We start from the raw sequence: 22,467 nt of genomic DNA, 5'->3' as shown, positions 1-22,467 counted from the left end.
TCATTTTGACTAATATTGGACAAGTCCCTTGACCTGTCACTAATTTTGAACATTTTTTGTGGTCATTGATTTTTTAATCGAGGTCCTCATCTTTGTAACCAACGTGGGGAACATTGGGAGTATAGTCACCAACATCAACTTCTAGAGTTGTCAACGGAGTTTTGACGGGTTAAACAGCACATAGAATTACGCCACGTAAGAACACAGCTGCAAATCAAGGTTCCTAAATGATTAACTACCTCTCTACAGATAGACAGTCACTCAACGACAAGGCTCTCGATATCCTCCAAAGCAGATTTAAGGCTGAGATTGTTTTTAACCTTCACTTTGAGACACTTAAACAAGTCAAATTATTCAGAAATGTCGAATATCGCAAGGCTGAAAAACAATAATAGTCACGGGGAAGGAGATTCTTTAAATGAACGGACTCTTTAACGAGAAATTGGCCACATTGATTTTATTTGCTCACATTAAAAAGAGTGCCTGGCTATCTTTTTATTGAACGAATTCTGAGCAAAGTTATCGTTTACTTGATAAAGACAGGCTGACTGACCCATGACATTGTGGTATCCTCCCACCACTATTTAATACTCCTTGAATACGATTGTCCACTCATTTCATCATTTTTTATTTAAACTTGATTAAATCCTTGATTGGTTTAGTAGATAATCATGCCAGAAAAAAATAATAACTCATGAAATTTCGCTTTAAATTTTAGATGAGAAAATGTTTAAACACATTTCACAAATCTTAAATCTATTCTGATAGCTGAATGTTAAACAAAGAATCAAAGTAAAATAAATAATTATCTAAAATGACCCAATGAAAATAACAGTAAAGGACGATGAAACGCTCACACCAAACATGAGATAGTTGGAAAACTAGTTTTCAATGATCTTACATGGGCGGCACTAATCGAATTATAGTTTATATAATTCTAAAACAACTTAATGGCTAATTAAAGGCAGTCAATTTAAAACTAATTAATTCACTTGTTATCTGTTTGAGAATAATATGGTTTTTACCAGAGAAAATAACGGGAAATAACCACCAAGTTTTTTTGTTCTCATAAAGTGGTTATATAATTTTCCCTTAGTTAAAAAACAAGTTGGTATTTTGGAATAAAGAATACAGTGCTTCACTTCTTGGATAAACATTTCCTTTTCCAAAGCCAATCACTTGTTGCATTTGCTATTATCCATTAACTAACTCAGTGGTTCTCAACCTTTATTTTTGTATCGCCCCCTTGGATTTTTTTTCGCCCCTCCAATTTTTATATCGCCCCCTTATTTCATTAGTAAAAATTTTTATTTAAAAAATAAGAGTTTTAATGAGATCCTTGTGGTTGATGAAGATTGACAAGTTTTTTAAAATTTGTACTTCTTTTCGTAAGTGTAATTCTAATGTCGCCTCTTTCTTCTATATTTAGTTTGTTTCTTTTTTTTCCGAGCATACTATTCAGAGTGCTGAATCCTCTCTCTACGCAGTATGACGTAGGAAAACATAATATTATTGGCATCATTTTTTCCCATAATTTCGAGAATTTCATTTTTATAGATTTTTATCCCCAGAATTGTGTCAGGTTTTCATTTTTAAATTTTATTTTCAGTTCTTCGTCGTTTTTTAGTTCTATGAATTGAAGTGGACATTGGAGATTTTTGTTTTAGAAAAGCAAAGGTCTACACCCGCTCTCCTGCCCCAAATGCCCTGGGAGGTTCCCCAGGCACGGACAGCTTAATTCCATAATAAAGCGTCTGCTCGAGGCAACCGGCATCCCGTGCCAGCTGGAGCCCTCTGGCCTTAACAGGGGCGATGGCAAGAGGCCGGACGGCGTCTCGCTCTTCCCGTTCAAGTGCGGCGAGTAACGGCAATTTTTTTCACTTTGAGCCAATATTCTAGTACTGCTTAGAGTAGTGCCAGACCAAACAGAAGCCTGGGAAAGAGAACTGTGGGATAGGAAAAAATAAAGATTTTCGGGTCCAGATTCATATCTTAGAAACAGAGGAATGTTATGGTTTTTTCCTTTATTTTGAGATATAAATAACTCGGGTTCTCATTAATCGTGAGACCCATATGACAGATAGATCTCTGGTGTTCAACGACGAGTGAGTCTTTATGAAAGCAGACTATTTTAAAGCAATGCCGAGTTGTTTGCTGCCACGTCATTGATTTTATCCATATAACGGACAAACGGCATTCTGTGATCAGAGAGTCTTTAGAAATGTCAAGGTAGCGAGAAGGTCGAGAACGATGATGAAAAATTCATTGTACCTAGAGTGTTTGATCATTCTCTTTATTTTTTTTGAATGAATCATACTATTATTCCCTCTCAAACCAGAAAACAGAAAAAGCCAAATAAAATCACCCCACATGTTAAATACAACTATCTATTCGAAAGAAGCAGTTCAATAAAAGCAACAGCAAATTATTCTTTAATATTCACCAAAATATCAGAATCATTCAACTCCAACTTAACATCTAATTTAGCCTTCTTATTTCTTGTAGAAAGAGAGGTATTACCACCCACTTTCCTCTTCCCCGTGACTTGCTTCTCAAAACGAGTCTGCTGATTACAGATAATGGAAAACCAATTTCTTTTCATCAAAATCGTGAGCTTTATCGCCACGTTCCTTCTTCCATTGCTCATAAAAAGTAGAAAAAGGACTCAATTCGACCAATGTATTATCACTCTACAAATAAAAATCAATCCTGACATCAAATCGAGGTTTAGACGACCGTCTGTGTGCAATAAAGGACGAGTTCTCCTCAATTTTCCCAAGCAAGCTTTTTATTCGACGGAAATAGTTGGGAACACGACATCTCTTCAAAAATTTCCGAATCTAATTCGTAAAAACACGGAATAACCTTCATCGTCAAAGGAACAACCAATTCGGGGAATCCCATGGACTGTTGGTGGATGTGAAGAGACTCAACAATCCCCATCTCAATGCAGTCGGCAATACACTCCAAAAACACCTTTTCTTTCATTTGTTGGTCAGAAAAATGAATCATTCCACACAAATCAAATTTCTTGACCGACGAACTTGATTGCCGTTTATTAAAATCGACCAAATCAAACACCTCACATCCAACACAAGAAATACCTCCAAAACAAGTCCGAGGGTTGGAATAAACAACCCACTCGCTCTGCTTAGTTCATTCAGTAAATCCACCAAATGTAACCTCAGTGGCACATAACGAACAGAATTGAACAGCCTGGTAGATCACACTGACCTTACTTTATAGTACAAGTTATGATCTGAACTAATGGGTGCACTAACAGTTTCATTTCCTGACTGGACGAGACTTTAGCCGAACACCAACAAGACACAACTCGAGTCCAAAGACGGAGAGAACACACAAATTGCCAACCACGGACAACCTCAAGATCTTTCTACCAAATAAAACGACCAATAAACTGAGTCGTGGCCAATTGTAGCAGTCCGCAGTCTGATTGCCATTTGTCTGACATACACGAATGTATACTGATAGGCAAGGACGTGATCGAGAGCAAACAACTCGCAGAGGGACCTCATCATGAAATTGATGAAGGGAAGGGAACGTTCATTTACAAATTTACTGTTTTGAACATAACATGCCGTAAATTTCTACTTTTTTGTGTTTTATATACTTTTAAGGCTTTTTTACAAAAGTCTTGGTTTCCGAGGCGGACGAGGCGATGTCCCAACAAGAATGCTCGAACTCTGACGGCTTCCACGTCGATGGTCCCCCAAAAGTTAACAACAATCTAAAATAAACCGATTATCCTCACTTTAAGCAATAAATCAGGCAGTTTTTTGAAAATTACAAAAAAACAAGAAAATTGCCAGCAATGTTTTAAATAGACTTCCAAATTCTCATTATTTTTCGAGTTTTCCATTAGCTTTTGTGTTATTGGTTATTTTACCGAGATTATGGCGGATAGGTAGGATTTGAGAGCATCCCTGACCCCCGAGGACCTGGTCAGCAAGGATTTGAGGTTGTTAATGTTCATGTGCTCATAAAATGTGTCGATTTTGAACAGTTTTACTGCCAAAGGGTAGATTTTGTGGATTATTCGGGCAACTATCTCCTCATTAGAATCTTTAATAAGTTTATTGTGACGACCTTCATAATTGCAGTCGTTTTTGTTCTCCATTTTGTTGTTGGAAGCTGCGTAAAAGTCATTGCACATTGTGATAAAGTTGTTCTGGAAAAATGGTTTAATCAGCATACTAGATCATCACTCCGATTTGAATTTCTTTTTACTTGGAGATTGTTATCCTTTTTTGAATTTTTGATTCTCTTTTTTTGCAGTTTTTCCATTTTTTGTTATAGGCTGACAACACAATAACTGCACGTTTTAATTTAATGATTTTATTTAAACGAGAAAGTTATATTTAATTATAAAAATTTAATTTAGAGTAAAATATATATTGTATTCAACAAATTTATATAATCTTTTAAATTCTAATTTATTCTTGACTGTGCAAATTGTGGTTACGTGTTTTTTATTCAGTGTTTAATCTGAGATCATCTATTTTCACTATTCGGAAAATTATAATAGTTTGGAAAAGCATGTTGTTTGATCGGGTGTCGTGGATGCCCGTTCCTAACGATATGGGGCAGGACTGTTGTCTTTGGGACTTTATAACCTCACAAGAACTTGTATTTAGAACAATCCACTTGTTAGAAACCTTGCCTTAGTTTCTTTTCTATCCCAAGTAAGCAAATTTATTTCCATTTTCAAACCATGCTAATAGTCTTGTCTCTATTTTGGCGACCAGTGTGGCAACTTTCTCACTTGGCATAAAGGCAAATAATTCATTTTAAGAAAATGATGTTATATATTTATAATTTCTATCCTTAGGTAACTTGAAAATGATAGTAAATACTAAAATCTTGTACTACTGCCCCAACCAGTAACAAATACATTTAAATCCGAAAAATATAAACATATGAAAAAAGCGAATCAATTTATAACTATTGATGATCGGTATATTTACTACACTTAACTAAAGTATTTATCCAATAACCTAAACAAAAATTAGCTATCTGATTGAACAATAAAATAAGATGAAGACTGACAAATTCTATTCGCCAAAAATGTCACTGGGGAATACAAAACTTGGTAAAAAGTGTAGTGAATTCTATTTCCATATGAAACTCCCAATTATTCAGCAAATTAAAAGACTGAAATTTTTAAATTTTCCGAGGTATTAAAATTATTTTGAAATAAATATAGTTCAAATGACAGATTCCAGGCGGATGTTATATCTTAGAAAATATAAGGAGTATTCCTAAAATTAACAACGCGAATCACGAAATACTCATTATAATCTTATTTATAATCTTGAAAAATTTATTCAATATTGACATTCAAATAATAACAATAATTGTAATCACAACTCAACTCTGAAGATGTCGTGACTCCTTCCAAATTGAAAAATGAAGTAGCCTCCGTAACCGTGAGTGACTTGAGCTTGGAGTGGGGCAGCATAATCCTGTTTCTAATCTTCCCGTTGACCTTGAAATAAATAACCAGACACACCAAAAGCTTCAAAGGCAAATTATAGTCGTCGTCCACCTCTGGAAATGATTCCAAAAAAACCGATTTTGACCCCTAAACTGCCTAAAAACCAGCACCTCAGTCAAAGTAGCCCACAACTCTGATGCAAACATGGGAGCCACTGGACACATCAGCACAACCAAATCTCTCAAAGCCTTCTCTCCTTGGGCACTACAAAGCTCTGCAGTACTCAAACTCTACGACATCCGGGCAGCACAAACCTTCATAAATGTGACAAATTTATGCATTCTTGATATACCAACGCTGATCATAAATGTCCCCATGTAGTGATACGACACCTTAACAGTCCACAAACCAGTCACGTGCCTCACTGACGAATCGATTCCTGACAGAACGAATATGTTGACCGTTCTCCTCACACGTTTCCTGACTCGTTTTTTGAGATTGTTTAAAGTTGTGAATCAAATTCCAAAGTCTTCTCTGAAAGTTGAGTACTCCTCGGAAATCATCCTCGTCCCAATGACGGTGTGACTGTGGAGAAGACCCCGACAAAATACACAGTCTGGTAGAATCCACGCCATATTTGTGGACGTATTGCTAATCGTGATGACAACTCCTCACCATTGGACTCACTCCGTTGTGCTTGGACTTTGACATTTTCTCCCACGAAACATCCACTTTTTTGCCTTTGAATTTATATTCCCCGGTTTTGGGGTCACTTAAAACGTCTTCCTTCCGAATATACTCCCCATTCAGCTTAAAAGTCTTCCCCATGACCATTCCCTGAGTCAAAAGTTTGGCAAATGGCTCTCTGTGTTCAGTCAGACCACAATCATTCAAAAAATGTGCAAAAAATCGTGCATAGAGCAAATGTAGCACAGCTGTCCATTAGAGATTATGAAAACCATGTTCTTTTCCTCCAACATACACATCAACTGGCATGTTTCTGTTCACGACTGTCGAATCGAACATTGCCCGGTCATTGGCGTTGTCCAAATACCGCCAGAAATACCAAGAAGAGTCCACAAAAGTGTCCATAGTGTCCCCCTCTCTCCTCGCTGCCCCACCACACCTAAATTAGTCCATTTGACTACTTTGGACACGACGTCTCCAAACTCCTTCCTTTGTCGGGCAGAAGGACAGGCAGGTCAGAACACGGCACGGGGACTACACCACACACATTGCAATGAACAATGGGATAGGAGTCCCCCAGTGACGTTGTCGGGAGATGAGCCAGTCTCGCAGTCGGTGGCCTTCGAAAGGCAGCTGGAGGATAACCCACGTGTTATACCTCCCCTATCCACTCAACACATTCTAGTTATTGAAATCTGCAAAATCTTATCTTTGAGGCTGTTTGATGAAGTCCCTGCATATAAAATAAATATTTGGACTGACCTAATCTGGCAGTCACCCCCTTTGGTAATTTACGGGAAAACACGGGGATTTTTTTAGCCAAAAGTGGGTGAGAGGCTTCGACATTCTCCGGGATATTCACCATTTCCGAATTCTACCCAAATTACAAAACATTAAACGATTTCTAGATGGGACACAGGACACTGTTGGTGAACTACCAACTGGCACTTTTCGGACAGAGGACTCAAATCGAAATCAACTGTCAGTCCACTCCCAATCCAATGTTGTTGGAGAGAAATGACATCTTTCCAAAATGTCTTATCAACTTGTGTCAATCCTCTATACAGACTCTGTCCAATTCATAGGCTAAGGACACCTCCGCAAAGTTGGTTGTCCGAATGAACCACTGACAGAGGGGTCTTTGCTCTACAGGGGCTCCCGACCGCCAGGAAGTCCCATCTTCTGATACCTGTTCATCAGCCAGGACTGTTTCATCCACAGGATCCCAATTAACAAACGCCTAAAATCAAATTCATTAACAAGTGACTTGTTTCCGATAGACAAGTCCGCTGTAAAACATTTTAAGGAATATATATTGAGTCCATTTATAGTAGGAAGGACTGCATGTTGATATTTCCTAACTTATGAGGTCAGAAATGGACTTTTTCCCAGTCAAAACTCAATTTTAGTTTCACCATTTCTGAACGCATTTCTGCAATATTTCTATCAAGAATGAAATGTGGCTAAACCTGACAGTCCAGTCACCAGCATCCACTCCTCTCTCCCTTGCTGCATTTTCTGCTGGGAGTCCAAAGGCGTCCCACCCAATAGGGAATATCACCTTTATATTTTTAATAATAATAAACTCGATATTTTCTCAGTCGATAAACCCGAGCCAACACATCGGCGACTATATAAGTACGGGCGTGACCCATGTGGAGGGATCCACTCGGATAGGGAAACATTGACAGAATATAATATTTCTCTGCTTTTGGGCACTAGGATAACTCCATTGGCAGAACTTACTTGAGTTGTGCTTTCCTGGTTGGAGGGAAGTCTGTGTTCCCAAAATTCTTCTATAGACTGCCAGGTCTTCTCAGAGAAATGGGCATTCTTTTGGATTTATAGTTATAATGTTACGCAATTGGTCCACGACGTTAACAATTTTGCATATGTGAACAATTTCCTCTGACTGCGAACCAAGTGCAGCAACATTTTGTTCACACCGTGGCAATTAGTAATTTAAATACAAATCATACTTGTAAATAAATTCTTTTTATTGTTTTTAATACCATTTAAATATTTTTTGGAACTTATTAACTAATTAATTGAATAATATAAGTATTAAAGATGGAGTTTGCGAAAAGATAAGCTTGAATTACTCCAAAGAATTGTAACTGAATTTTTTGGGACAACGCTTTGATTTTACGAAGATCATAACTCTTGGTAAAAATCCTTGCTCCGATCTCAGAAAGAAACCTATGACACCACTCGTTTCAGAAATTGAAATTCAACTTAATTGCTTTTTTATCCTTTGGGAGGCTGAAAGTTAAAAAGGCGTGTCAATAGTGTAGCAACATTTATAAACATTTATTTTAAAAGAAAGTTTTTAGATTTTTGGTGAAAATATCTCATTAAAATTGGATTTTGGTGAATTTTAATACAATTTGAGCAAAATAGTCTACCAGTTTTCCAAGTGGCAAACCTAAATTCTCAGATATAATGCTAAGGCCAGCTCTAAATACAAAGAAAGCAAGTAAATGTAATATAAATGATAAGTCACAACTAGTGATACTCCACGAATATATCATACTGCTGGTCAATCCCCACAAAAGTATCACTCAATACGTACAAGACAGAATGCTTATTCTTGACAGTAAACATAACCGAGGCTGTTTCACTGACATACCTCTCCCGTTTAACACATCGAGAACAGTCCCCCTCGTTCCATCCACTAATAAAAGAAACCAGCCACCACTCTTTGGCTTACCGATGCGAGGACTAAACATCTCCAACCCAGGAACCTACAGTCAATATGACAGAAAATACAAGTCGGTTAATGTTATAAAGTTTAACACGGAGAACACACTCGTCTCCATGTACAACAGACACTCCTCCCTCCATCAGTGGAGTGTTATTCACTCGTATGATTGTCTCCACAATTGGGAGGCGCTCGATGAACTCGATTGCCTTGACACATTTGCTTTGAGACAAACAATTGCCCACCAACTCGACAAAATGATGTCGGTCTGTCTTTAAACACTCAAACAGAATAGGCAGTTCAGTTCTTCCTTTGAAACACTGCCTAGAAGTAATGAATGGAATGACAAACATGAAAAAGGCGACATTCGAATGATCAATGTTGGGAATACTCAGAATACTCCTCTCGTATGGCACCAGTGCTTGGACAATCAACTGAATAAGAAGAATAGAACGAAGGGTGGTTAGAACGTACCCCTCGTGGACAGACCAGTCAATAAGAGCTTGTAGAATTCGAATAGTCTGATCGACCACTGTCCTGCAATCCGTCACGTAATCCACGCAGGAAAAGCAATGTCGAGTCAAATGGGCGTGGAGGAGGAGAAAGGCCTTCGTGTTGGGGGATTCTGGGTCTTTCACACTCAACGACAACTCCCCGGCCAACTCAGCATTGAGTTTATCCTCGTTATGTCTCACTGGAATCTCATCAAACTCTTTGGCCATCTTTATGTGTGAGTGAAAGAAGCCAACCGAGAGAGTGTATATGAGACAGTCAAAGGACATGTCTTCCACCACATTCTCCACGAACATGCCCATCGTCCGGTGGTCCAGGTAGTAGAACGAGCAGATCGACCCCGCCGGGAGAGGGGAATACCCTCCCTCCTCGTCCACTTCCACGCAATGATGACAACACAGAGTCGACACAGACGTCTCCACCAGTTGGGACAAGTGGGAACTCACGTTCTCCGGCTCGACCGAATTCAGATCATAATAACTTGAATAGCCAAAGAACAACAACTTTGGGTTGCTCAGAATTCGACGGTAAAAGTACGTCCAGGTCAGAAAGTCAACTCCTTCTTGAAGACTACGAACTGTCCCTGCCACGACCTCTGCATTGATATGTTCGGGGAGAACGGCGGAAAGACTTTGTGACATAAAAAAGAGTACTTTGACTCGACCGGGAAAGGATCGTACAAAAACTTTTTATAAAAAATCTTTTTGATATCTTGGACGAAAATACAGGCGACTCCACACTGGTCGAACTGGGGACGACCTGCCCTCCCCATCATCTGGAGGAGGTCCGTCACGGGGAAATCGACATATTTCTTGGTCGCCCCGTCAAAGTATTCCGTCCCCTTCACAATGACGAGGTGTGCCGGGAAGTTGACCCCCCAGGCCAGAGTTGCTGTCGACACGAGAATCTGCCAATCAAACATCCCACAAACTTGGATTTTTGAACTAACAAACAGTCTTTCTGTCAATTCCCTATCCGAGGTGACCAACCCTGCGTGGTGGATTCCCACTCCGAAGGGGAGTGTTAAACTTAGGTTGGCGTCCTCCACCTTGAGAGACTCGATCTAAGTACTCACAAACTCCCCAACAACCTCCGATTCAGACGTATGCAGCCACGATCGAAGGTTATCAGACTCGGAGGCCAGAAGAGAGACCAAGGCCAACGCAGTCAGTCGAGTCTGTCTCCGAGAGGACACAAAAATGAGGACAGGCTTGTTGGGGGAGTGCACTTGGATGGCCCGGAAACAGGCTCGGTTCATCGAGGCCATGCGAGGACAGTAGTGCTTCCCTGGGAACCCGGAGATGTGTGCTTCCAGGGGGACTGGACGGACGGAAGGCCGGAAGTTGAACAATCCTTGTTTGGGGATGGACAGCCAAGTGGCAATGTCAATCGCATTAGCCAGGGCAGTCGACAGACCAATAACACGCACATTCTGACGTGTTTCGTGAGCAATAAAATTAAGTCGGGACAAAATGACTTCGAGGACTGGTCCCCTCTCCTCCCCTTCAGTAGGAAAACAGAGAAGCCAACCAAGCAGGTGTATTTCGTCAATGCAAATGAGTGCCACATTCCGGACATAACTGCGACACTGCCAACTACGACTAATCCCGTCCCACTTCTCAGGCGTCGTCACAATCAGGTCGGCCCGTCGCAGGACATCCCCGTCGGGACTGGTGTCTCCCGTCAATTCCACCACCCTTGTCAATGTTCAGTCTAATCACCACCTCTTGTTCAATTTTTGGCCTATTCGTCCACTCCAGTCAGCCAATCTCTCTCGGACAAGTGCTTTGAGAGGGGCAATATACACGCACTATATTACAGTGAAAGGAATACCTGACATGAAGGGTATTTGCGGAAAACACGTAAAATGGCCATTTCAGCCACATTGGTCTTCCCCGAGCCAGTGGGTGCCCCCAAAAGCACATTGTGGTCGGTGTGGTAGACTGTGTGGAAGACCTGTGTTTGGATGGGGTTGTAGTGACTGAACGTGTACAGAGACTCGAATTCCTTATTTCCCAGGGCAGTCACAGGCAGTGGCTGGAGGTCGAGTAACTCCGTGTGGGAATACGACGAGTCTGGGAGAATCAGCTTGTCGAAGGAGACGGGACAAGTCGTGGCCACCCCAATCCACCGATTGGAGACGACATGCACAAAGTACTGCGGAGGAATTGGCTCGAATATGGGCACAGTCAACACCAAATGGACGACCTCCTTCGAAATGACTTGCTTCTTTTTAATGCAGAGTGTCTCCGAGTGGTAAATACGGTCGCTCTCGACGTCGGTCACCCAAATCTGATATATCTCAGAGGAAGCCGACTCTATTCCATGAAACTGGACATGTGGAGAATACTCACCTTGTCGTTCCACCGGAAAGAAGGAGTGACGTCCACTCGGATGCGAAGAATTGTGTGGGTGATTGGCTGGATTGTCGCCTCCACCTCAACCATGGGCAATGACGAGTTGAGTTGTTTGACTACCCGACCACAGTCGACATTATGCACGACCACGCCTGTCCTCAATACACCACCCAACCTATCTCCTTTGCTTCCATGCTCTCAATTCGGTCATAGTCGAGTCTGGTCCGCCTTATGTGTCCCAAAACAGTGGAGGACAACTCGTCGAATTGTTTCAAAGGGGATTCAAATGTCCACTGCCTTCGATCCAGACACTGTCCGAACGAGAGGACAATCCACGAACAGTTGGCCCAACCATTTCGGTCGGCAACTTCGAAGAGTGCCCGGGCTAGTCGACTGGCGTTCTTCCAGGTCGACCACTGTCAATACCTGCACACAATACTGTTGGTCTGAAAGGAGAGAAGATGTCCTGAGGTCAAATTGGCAGATGTAGGCCTGCAACAACAGGTTGACCTTCCCCTCCTTGGACAGGGCGGATGTGGAGAGAGCGTAGGGACAACACTTTTCCAACATTTCCAGTTCGTCGCACTCCTCAACCCTCACTTTGATCTGGTCAAACTCCGTGGCTGAGGCAATGACGGAAAGAACCCCCTTCTGGTCGACCTTGTCATTAAAAGTGTCATTGATGATCTACACTGAACTGCCAACTCTACTCGAATAGTGGCAGTGCTGATGTACAGATGGGAGGCAGTCCGCCCCAAATCAGTCGAAAAGAAATAAGAGTGCACCTCGTCGAATCGAATCATTTGAGCTCCGTCCAGAGAGTGTCCTGCCTTGGTGATGATTTGTCTGCAGTGGTCCGACAGTGTGTTGTCCATCTGAGTTGAGGACAGGAGACAACCAGCAACTGGGCATAGGAAGCTCCATAGACGGTGGGATTGGCCAGAAGACGGACGTAGAAATAGCTGTATTTAAGCCACTGAATGGCTTCACTGACATTGGTGACTGTCCCCAACACAATCTAGTCCCCTTTGGACACATTCAATACTTCTGCGTTCAAATTGTCGTCGATTGTCTCGAGGAAACGACTTTCGATGGGGGAGTTGGCCCCAACCACCTGCAGGTAGGAGGAGAGTGAGGAGTGTTCAGTGATGAGTATCCCCTGTCCGGACTCGTCGTACTGAGGCCTCCCTGCTCTCCCGAATATCTGCAGGACATCCAGAACACTCATGTCCACAAAGGAACTCGACTTTGAGTCATAAATGTTAGTTCCCTTCCACTCAAGGCAGGTCTCTCAACCTTGATGATGACAGCGTGGGCAGGCAAATTGACTCCCCAAGCTAACGTGGCAGTGCACACGAGACATTTCACCAGTCCTTCTCGAAAGTACTTTTCTACTGCATTTCGGTCAGAACGACTCATCCCCGCGTGGTGGACTGCAAACCCAGCTCGGAACAGACGACCAAGTTCACTCATTCGAGACTTGTCCATCTAACAAGTCCAGATTAGCCTCTACGTGTTTAATGGCCAGGGCAAGTGCTGGAGACGGAGGGACAACGAACAGCCCAGTCTGGCCTCCAGTTTCGGCCATTTCCAGAAGAGTGGTGGCTGTTTTGACAGTTCCGTTCCTCGAAGTGACAAAAACCATGACCTTGGGTATATCCACTGCCCAACCTGATGGCCTCCCCCCACAAAACGAGTGACTTCGTTAAAACAGATGTGGTTTATATTCTTCTCAGTCTCTCGGGGAAAATGCGTCTTGACCCCCACGAGGGACTGCGTGAGGGGCACAGGACGAAACCTCCCATCAAACACGAACAGTCCACTACTAAAATTGACTCGCAGAAAGGAAGCAATGTCCAAATAGTTGGGGAGAGTGGCCGACAGTCCCACAATCCTGATCACACGCTGACTGCTCTCCACCAGTCGTAGAATTCTGGCGACGAGTGTCTCCAAAACTGATCCACGAGTGTCCGCCAGTAGTTGAAGTTCGTCGATGACAAGGAGAGTCATTTTGGAGAGAATAGAGAGACTGTCCGTCATTCCAATGTCCACGTCCTTCCGCGACACCACGTCCAGTTTCTCCGGGGTGACCACAAATACCTGAATATCCACATTTGGACAACACCTGAGTCAAAGACACTTCTTTCCTCGTCAGTTGCATGTCTCCTGTCAACTCGCGGACTGACAATCCAAACGGGGTTAGTCGATCTGCGAATTTGGCAGTAATCTCGGAAGCCAAGGCCTTCATTGGGGCGATGTAGACCACTTTTAAATCCTCGATGGGCAGTTTCCGGTGATTTATGTGATCCCTGAGTCTACTGAGGATGGCCAACAGGGCAATGTTGGTCTTTCCAGCTCCCGTGGGGGCAGAAATGAGCACATTCTCCTGACTGTTCATCACAGTCTCAAAGACAGTCGACTGAATGCAGTTGAGAGCTGGCACTCCCTGGAATGCCCTCTGCACCATCTGGGAGTCACACTCGTCCAATACATCATCCAAGTCCTCTATCAACAGCCGTGGAACATTCGTTATTGAAAATTGGTCCTTCCCGGCTGATTCGGGGGGAAACACGTCAAAACGTTCGTATTTCTCAGTGTTTCGATGGACTGACGAAACGGGCAGTTTCTGTCAGTTTTACCACATGGACAAACGAGGTCGTTTTGTTGGTAGACATTCGAATCGAACACATTCGGCAGACACACCTGGCCTGTCTGGGAAATGTACTTTCTGGAATATTCAAAACAGGAAAACCGGATTTCGAGGAGTGAAGGAATGGTCGAACAAGTTTGCTTGTTTTTTGGCTGGGATTTGATGGGTTTTTTGGTTTTTTTAGTTCTGGAAACAGCTTCAGGGGGACTGACGAGAGAATCACGATTTGAGATAATTCTCACAATCAAATCAAACCCCTCAAACCCCAACAGATCAAACAACTACCAAAATATATCTCAAAAAACGTGATTTTGTATTTCCTCCACGTTTTCCGTCGACGAGAGAATACCAATCACCAAACCGTGGAGTTCCTCCGCGGAAAAGTCGACGTTTTTGAACTCCTCGAGCGACGACCTCAGCCACCCTTTTCCGCAGTTTTCCGTCCCCGACTCTTCCGACTCCGAACTGAGACCAATGTCGGTCACGTGGAAGGTGCGGTCCCTCAGTCCGGTCTCGACTGGGTTGGTCAGTGACCTTACTTGTGGGATTCGGTCCATTTGAGGCTGGAAGTGGACATTTTCTGAGGACTTGGATGTCCTTAAAAATAGATTCGAGTTGTTTGGCGGAGACGTGGTGGATATACTCATTCTGGTTGATTGAGAGGAGAACTTGTGGAGAGAGAAAGTCGACGGTCCACAGACTGTGGGCAATAAATAGTGCCACTTGCTCGACTTGGTTGGTGGAAACTAATTTGAAATGACTGAACTAACTTTGATGTGCCACATTGAGTATGTCCCTGAGTGCCCTTTCCAGGAATGTGCGGTCGAATAACGAGGACATTCTCAGGTGAGTGGAGAAGGAGTGCCAGGAATTGGGCGAACGACGGAAAAAACGGGGATCAATGTCCTCGTCGGTCTCCTCGTTTCTGAGGAGAGAAATTGCATAGAGCAGTCTATCCATCACCACGAGTTTAATATAATGTTATTAATATATTTTTAAATAAATATAATTTATTCGGTTTATCTAGTTTGACCAAAAATGGACTCCACTGAAATACAAACAGAAATTTGGAATCAGAGAATTACAGTTTCTATCAACCTCAGCAACCAAGTCGAGTCCAAGATGTGCCTTCCCTACATTGCTCTTCTCCCCCGAGTGTCCTACCTCGTCCTCCTCAAGAAGGAACTGCTCTCCCACTTTTTCCATTCCATCAGAGAAGACAAATTGAAGGAATATTCCAAGCAAATGTGGCTGGAATGGAAAGGGAGGGCAATCCGCTGGGACTACCCGACCGGTCTCCTCCACGACCTGTACGGCGGATCCACCGTGTGGAGTCTCCGACTGCATGTGGAGGTGGTGGTCTCCGAGTATTCCAGAACTACCCACTGGCCAACATAATCTACGTCCAGTCCGACGAGGCAATGAGCCGACTGTATTTCCACACACTCAAAGAGGCTGCCTGCCTTCTAGACACCTTCGCTGTCCAAAACAGAATGACCTTCAACGACAAGAGTCAGTTGTGGCACTGCCTTCTGCAGGGTTGGTTGTCTGTCTTTATTTCCAGGTGATTTTGGAGGGTACAACACACTGGCTCGGCAGATTAGGACTGTCGACCATTCCACTTCTCGGGTGCCCCTCCGAGTTTACAGGGTTGGTGGTGTGGAGAGAGAGTAGACGGGGAGGGATGAGTACCGACAGATCTCCCATCGCATCGATGAGTCTACATTTGGGGAGATTATCCGGACTTGTAGACTAGTTGTGACTATTTTTAGTCCAGTTGGAGGGGGAAGGTCTGGATTGGTTGATTCACGGAGTAATCGTCCCCCTCACTGTGAGTATTCGGTGGTTGGTTGAGAATATGCTCTACCCAGACGGATTTCTTCACGTTGTCTGTCGTCCTTCTCAATGATGATTTTTTATATTTTCAATTTATTTAATAAACTCTTCTGCTAATTGTTACGATAAACTAGCATTATATAGCCAGGGATATGAGGTCAGACATTAACGCGAGAAAGGAGACGTTCTACTCTAAGGTATGAGGTCAACAGAATATTCTATTGCCATTTAATAAGGATAGTTTCTCGGGAGCACACCAGTTGGACAGGGAAGTTTCCCTTTTTCCTTTTTCGAAAAGAAGGTGCTTAGTCATCCTGTGTAATATCGGCCAGATCAGCGCTCAACAAATCTGGTTAAATACTAGCATAAAGAGAGAGTGGGACAACATTTGTTCCTCCGACAGATTTCTTTGACAATGTCCTCCCCGAAAGTCGAGGATGATGGGGCACTTTTGCTGGCCTTCTACTATTCTGGAGAGACTGTGGTGTCTCAATGTTGTTAGCTATGCTTCATCTTTTTGGATTTGGTATGTTTGCTTGAGGGAATCCCAGGACTGACGGCGGTCTTTGATTTCATATAAATAAAGGCGGAAGCCAACCTCTGTCCTCACTTGATCAAGCACATGATTAATGACCAATAAAATAACCAGTCAACCAAGAATAGTGGTGTGGTATATTCCATGGATACGGGCATAAATAGAATGCAATCCAACGCTCTCAAATGTGGCACAGAAAGAAACTCAATAGTTTACGAGAAGACGAAATCAGGACCAGGAAGGAAAGAGACCGGCTGGCATCCAAAATGGCGGAGTTAGAGTCGGACAATGAGGAGAGCCAAATGAAAATTCGTCAGAAAATACGCGAATTGAGAGACGAGTTGAAACATAGCAGAAAACAGGGAAATAAAGTGCGTGACATCACCCAGCAGATGTATGTCTGTGAGTAATTGTAGTGACACTGCAAAAAGCAGAGAGGAGTACTACAACAATAACAAACTATACGTTGATAAAATGTTCAAAATGATACTTCACAACTCTGGTCACCCCAAAAGCAATAAAACTGTTTCTGAGTCGTACTTTAAATAAAAGTTTTGGTTAGACGAGTGCATTAGTAAGACAACAAAATTTGTCTAATCGGAAGCAGGTGTGTGAACACTACTTGTCTGGGGAAGGGAAGCGACGACCAGCAGATCACACCCTCTATTAACTGCTAATAAACTCAACCCTCCGTAGCATCTTAATAAGACGTGGGGACACTCCTCTATAAATAAAGTAGTCTCCGTTGAATATTCATCAAAAGATCACCCTTTCATGCCGATTACGGTAGAGACCTCGGGATTTATCGGGAAATCACTCTGATTTAAAAAACAAGATCATTGAGAGATAGCGAGGCCTTGAGGAGATTTCGGTTGTTTTTAGGAGCAACTAATTCTAATTTATACATACTGAATTTATGATGAATTCATTTCTAAGAGTAGAGGAACATTTAATATTGAACTGTTGGAATCATATTGAAAAGATTTGTGATCCCGTAACAATTGAGGACACCATTATAAAGAACTAATAAACATGTCGTAAACGAAATGTTAAGAAAATTTTCAAGTATCTCCTTCATTTTACGAAAATTACGATTTTCGGCTCAATGAATAAAAAACGACTTTCGGATTAATTTTACAAAAAATGTAAAAATTGAAAAAAATGGATAATTGACTAATAATTTTCAAAATTGATTAAACCAATTTCTGAGAAAAGCTTGAGGGCTTTTTCATCAATTATCCGACTGGTTTCGAAGGCCAAGGGGATGAAGCAACAATTGTATTGTTCTCCTGTCGACGAGTTTGCCACACCTGCAACGATGAGGCTGGCAAATCTCAATGCAAAGCGTATATCGATGGCGACTGATTCGTTGTTCAGAAACATACCGGCTGTCAAGATCGGTGACAAACTCAATTAATACTTGCCAATTAAGACTGTTCGACGTGTAATCGAATATTTTCAAGTATGTGTGAGCAATAAATATTATCCCAGTTCCTTTGAACTGAAGGAATTTCCGTGGTTTTAAGCCTACAAGAAACCCAATTTTCTGTTATTATAGCGTCACAATTTTTAATTTATCCAATTTTCTCGTTACTTTAACTGTTTCATTTTTTATCGTCAAATATTAAACGATTATTGAATTGATGTTACCAACATACATTTGAGTTAATTTTTTAAAAAAATTTTAAAAATGCAAAATTGAATATTAAAAATTCCCCGTTCCGGGTCGTGAAATATCTAGTCTGCCTTTGAAAATTACTTATTTCAGAAAATTGGCCTAAAAACGAGCGTGCCCGAACCCGGAGTCTTAAAAAACTATTCCATTCCTATGACTATATAAGCCAATGGACTCCGTTATATTGTTAGGGATACAGTCGCGTCAACAGAACATGAATGTTCCAATAAAAATAACAAATATAATTAATAAAACAAATATGTCAAGTTAGGTCATGAATCTTTAAATGACTCGTTCACACATCCATCTTCGTTCATAAACGGGTTGAGTCCACCCTCATCCTGTGCCACAAACTCCGATTCGTCCAAAGGCCACGGATTTGGAGGAAAATCAAAAGGAGCTGCTTCAAAAACATCATCGGGGACTTGCTTCTGATCAAACTACCAATAAACATTCACATCAACGGATTTTTGTTTTATAAAGCGAAAACTAGTTTTTTTCGAGCCTTTCTTCGACAAAGTGCAAGTCTTAAGGCAGTTGAGAATGTCCCCCACACTTGGTCTACTCGCGGGAGAGACCTGGAGACAGTCCCCTACGGAAGTGAGTGACCACAGAACTGACCAATGACACTCTCAAACAGGGCATTGCAGGGTTTGGGAAACGAATATTTGGCTGACAAAATGGCCAATTTGTTCTCTTGGAAGGGCATGGCGACAAAACATAACTGAAAGAGCAGACACCCCACAGCCTAGTCGAATCAACAACTCTGCACAACCCAAATGTCAGCTTTGCAGGAAATGTGTTCTCCGCTGTACAAATCGACCATTTCCGGGGGTCGGTACCCCGAGGTGGTGGCTCTGCGACTGTGAGACACACAACAACTGGGCGATCTCTTCCTCCAGTTGAGAAATGTCCGAAATGTCCATATTCTCGTCGAGGGGAGTCTCGTACACAGCACTCCCAAAATCGCAGAGGACAAAATCTCCTTTTGAGTTTATCAACACATTCTCGGCCTGGACACGAGGGAAACACTACTTTGATGTCTCGGTTGATGATTGGCGGAGAGTTGTCGTGGAGGACTGACAGTCCACTGCAAAGGTCTCTGAGGATTCGAAGAATGAGGTCGTCTTTGAGTCCTTTGACTGCATTCTCCTCCAACAACTGAAACACACTTTCTACAAAATAAACAAAACCAGCACTTTTGCACAACTCCATCAAAAGAAAGACTTCTGAACGAAAGGAATCGATTTTGGTGTAATGACTGTCGACGTATTTAATGATGTTGGGATGACTGCACTTTTTCTGGGATGAAGAAATGGACAAACCATCACGTTTATTTCCATAATGCAGCTGTTTAGATTGGCTTCCGTGTTCACGTTGGACTGTTTGAGGGCCATGGTATTGCCTTTCTTTCGTTTGGCAGCAAAAATGACCGAATAGCCGCCTGTGACTAACACATATTCTTATCACCGTAGCCAATCACACTGTCAATTGTGACAGGGCCGGAATCAAACACAATTATTTTGTTTTTGGGTAGAGATTGGCGTTGGTTGGAATTTTTAGTGAACAGTTTTCTCAGTGACATATAGTAGTAATTACAAATTAACATATAGGTTAATAATTTTATTGAGTAATAAAAATTTATAATAGCATTTTTTTAAGCATCTATATTTAGGACAGTCTTCGTCTCTTATGCCCAACTATCATAGTCGGTACACGTATTCCTGGTAGAGAAGAATCCTTCGGTTGACATTCAATCACTGCATGCTCCTCTCCGGGAACCGATATTCCATGTCTTGTCTCCACCTGCATACTCTCCAATGTTTTTCTTAAAACGAGTGTTTGAATATATGCCTTCACTCTGTCTTCCACTGCGATAGAATCCAGATTACTTTTGAAGAATTTTGAGACAATTCCATCCCGAGTAAGTACAACAGGGATTATCTTCACTCTAGCCCGATGAATCGCCCCTAATTCATTTGCCAAAGGTCATATTTGTGGAACTTTTCCACTTCAACTTGCTTTAGGCAATTTTGTGAGGTAATCCCAACTTCAATGAGTGTAATTGTATTCCTCATCTTGTCATGGACAAAAATATCTGGTTTATTGTTTGAAACAGCCGTATCCGTAGAAATAGTTCTGTCCACTCGAATTTCCACAACTTAATTGGCGAGTTATTTCCATGAACTACCCATCCTGCGATTCATTAACTTCAGTGTCCTTCAAACACTGGAAAAGAATAGAATGCAGTGGCTTAGTTTCAATCTGCCTCATTAGATATTCATGTTCAATTCCACCAATTTAGTTATTGTCAGTTCATTTATATTTTTGATATTGTACTTTCGGGATATGAATTCTACGATAGTGGCCATGTGAGTTTTCTGTGAATTGACGACCCGTAGAATTCCCTCTCTTCTTAGGCAGTAATCGGCTTTATGCTTCAAGTCATGATAAAATTGGAATAGCATTCGTTCAGATTTGTTACTGACACACTCGAGACCTCTTCCAAGTTTATTTCTTGGTAAATATAGTCTTTCTTTGTTTGCCGGTTGCATGTGAATATGGCTCTCCGTAAGAATTCTGCTGACATTTTTGTCAATTTGTTCAAATTCCCCTGGCTCGATATCAATCATTTATATAGAGAGAGTGAAAATTCGTTTATCGCCTTAAATAAATTCACAGAGTTTAATTCCGTCTTAATCCGAGTGGATGCCTCATTATAAATTTTCCCCATAATTTCTTTTTTAAGGACATTACTGTTCATATCTTCAAGAACTCCTAAGTATCGGTATCCGATTCCCCATTGTTACTTTCGGGCATTTTCCATTTAACATTCGACTCAAAGGGTCCAATACCAACACAAAGATCTGTGGCGACAAAGTCTCCTTGCAAAATTCCTCTTCTTATTTTTACTTGACCCAATGATTTATTTTCAAAAGTCAATCGTATTTTCCATTTGTTAATAAGACTCTGAATAAAGCAGACAATCCAATAAGCAAGTCCAGACTTTTGTAACAAATAGTCTAAGAAAACATGATCTGATTGATTATGGCTTGTTCTTTTGCACATTCTTCTTGTGCCCAGTTGATTGTCACTTATCCGAAAGCATCAATATACTCTGACAACTTTATGTTTACACATTTCGTTGTCAACTTATATAAATTCGGCATAGATTGGCCTCAAATCCTTGGGGGAGTCACACACGTCCTTCTTAGGGATCAGCTATGTGATTTACGTATAAAACAATTTTTAGTGAAAAGTTTTCTCATTTATGATCACAGTGACAGTAGTAATTACAAATTCAAACAAACCTGTTAATAATATTCAATAAAATAATAAAATTATTAAATAGTTAAGTCTTGTGGTCATGGAGGATGTCAACAAGACGGAAGATACTGCCCCACAAACCACAGACCCCCCTCCCAAGGTGGCCAAGATATGGGACACTGAGGACCGAATTGCCTTCTACTCACTCTTGTGCAAATACGGAAAGGACTTCCACAAACTGACTGCACGAATAAATTATGCACGTCGGCCAAGACCCCCCAAAAGTGTCCGTCAAATTCGACTATTTTTCTTCCGTAATTTCCGTCGACTGGATGGACATGTCTCCTTCGGGTCTGATGTCCCCACCGACATTCGCCAAGTCTCCGTGCTCGTCGCCTACGGAGAATTGTACCGTCGACTGGGCAAGGTGGACTCTTCTCCACATTTCCTCAAGTTCCTGAACGGACTGGTCTTTAATCGGAGCATCCTCGTGGGCAAAAACACACTCGCCAGACTCGGAATCCCCCACAAAGAGAAGTATTTGAAGGTCAAAATGCCCAGAAGCAATGCTCTCTCTGAATTGTTCAAAAAACACGAAACTGTCCTCTCAAGTTTCCTTCCTGACACTTTGATGTTGTCCCTCCGTCCTCGGTCTGTCCAGGCTCTCCTGACTGTCCAACGCAGTGGCTTTGTGGCTAATCTGCAGTTGAGAGTGCCTCACGGACAGCAAATGGGGGTGCTGCTCGAACTGTTGGGAGAACGGTTGGGGAATGGGGACATGAGGATGTTCC

At 41.9% G+C, this 22,467-nt stretch overlaps 1 protein-coding gene and 1 pseudogene across 1 annotated transcript; both read right to left on the bottom strand.

Moving 5' to 3' along the window:
• Positions 1-5,923: 5,923 nt before the first annotated feature.
• On the bottom strand, positions 5,924-7,007 carry LOC118761348 (annotated as a pseudogene).
• A 6,398-nt stretch (positions 7,008-13,405) lies between these two features.
• LOC115229366 (activating signal cointegrator 1 complex subunit 3-like) lies at positions 13,406-14,273 on the bottom strand. Its single transcript, XM_036499182.1, has one exon. It carries the CDS (start codon positions 14,178-14,180, stop codon positions 13,539-13,541), a length of 642 nt encoding a protein of 213 aa, XP_036355075.1. The 5' UTR covers positions 14,181-14,273; the 3' UTR covers positions 13,406-13,538.
• Between the last annotated feature and the right edge of the window lie 8,194 nt (positions 14,274-22,467).

Source organism: Octopus sinensis, unplaced genomic scaffold, assembly GCF_006345805.1.
Source record: "Octopus sinensis unplaced genomic scaffold, ASM634580v1 Contig12511, whole genome shotgun sequence".
NCBI classification, from domain to species: Eukaryota; Metazoa; Mollusca; class Cephalopoda; order Octopoda; family Octopodidae; genus Octopus; species Octopus sinensis.
The sequence above is the reverse complement of the archived record's forward strand: the minus strand, read 5'-3'. Positions and strand labels throughout refer to the sequence as shown.

Excerpts from the sequence above, each read along its gene's own strand:
- LOC115229366 (XM_036499182.1), bottom strand. The coding sequence starts at position 14,180 with ATGGTGCAGAGGGCATTCCAGGGAGTGCCAGCTCTCAACTGCATTCAG.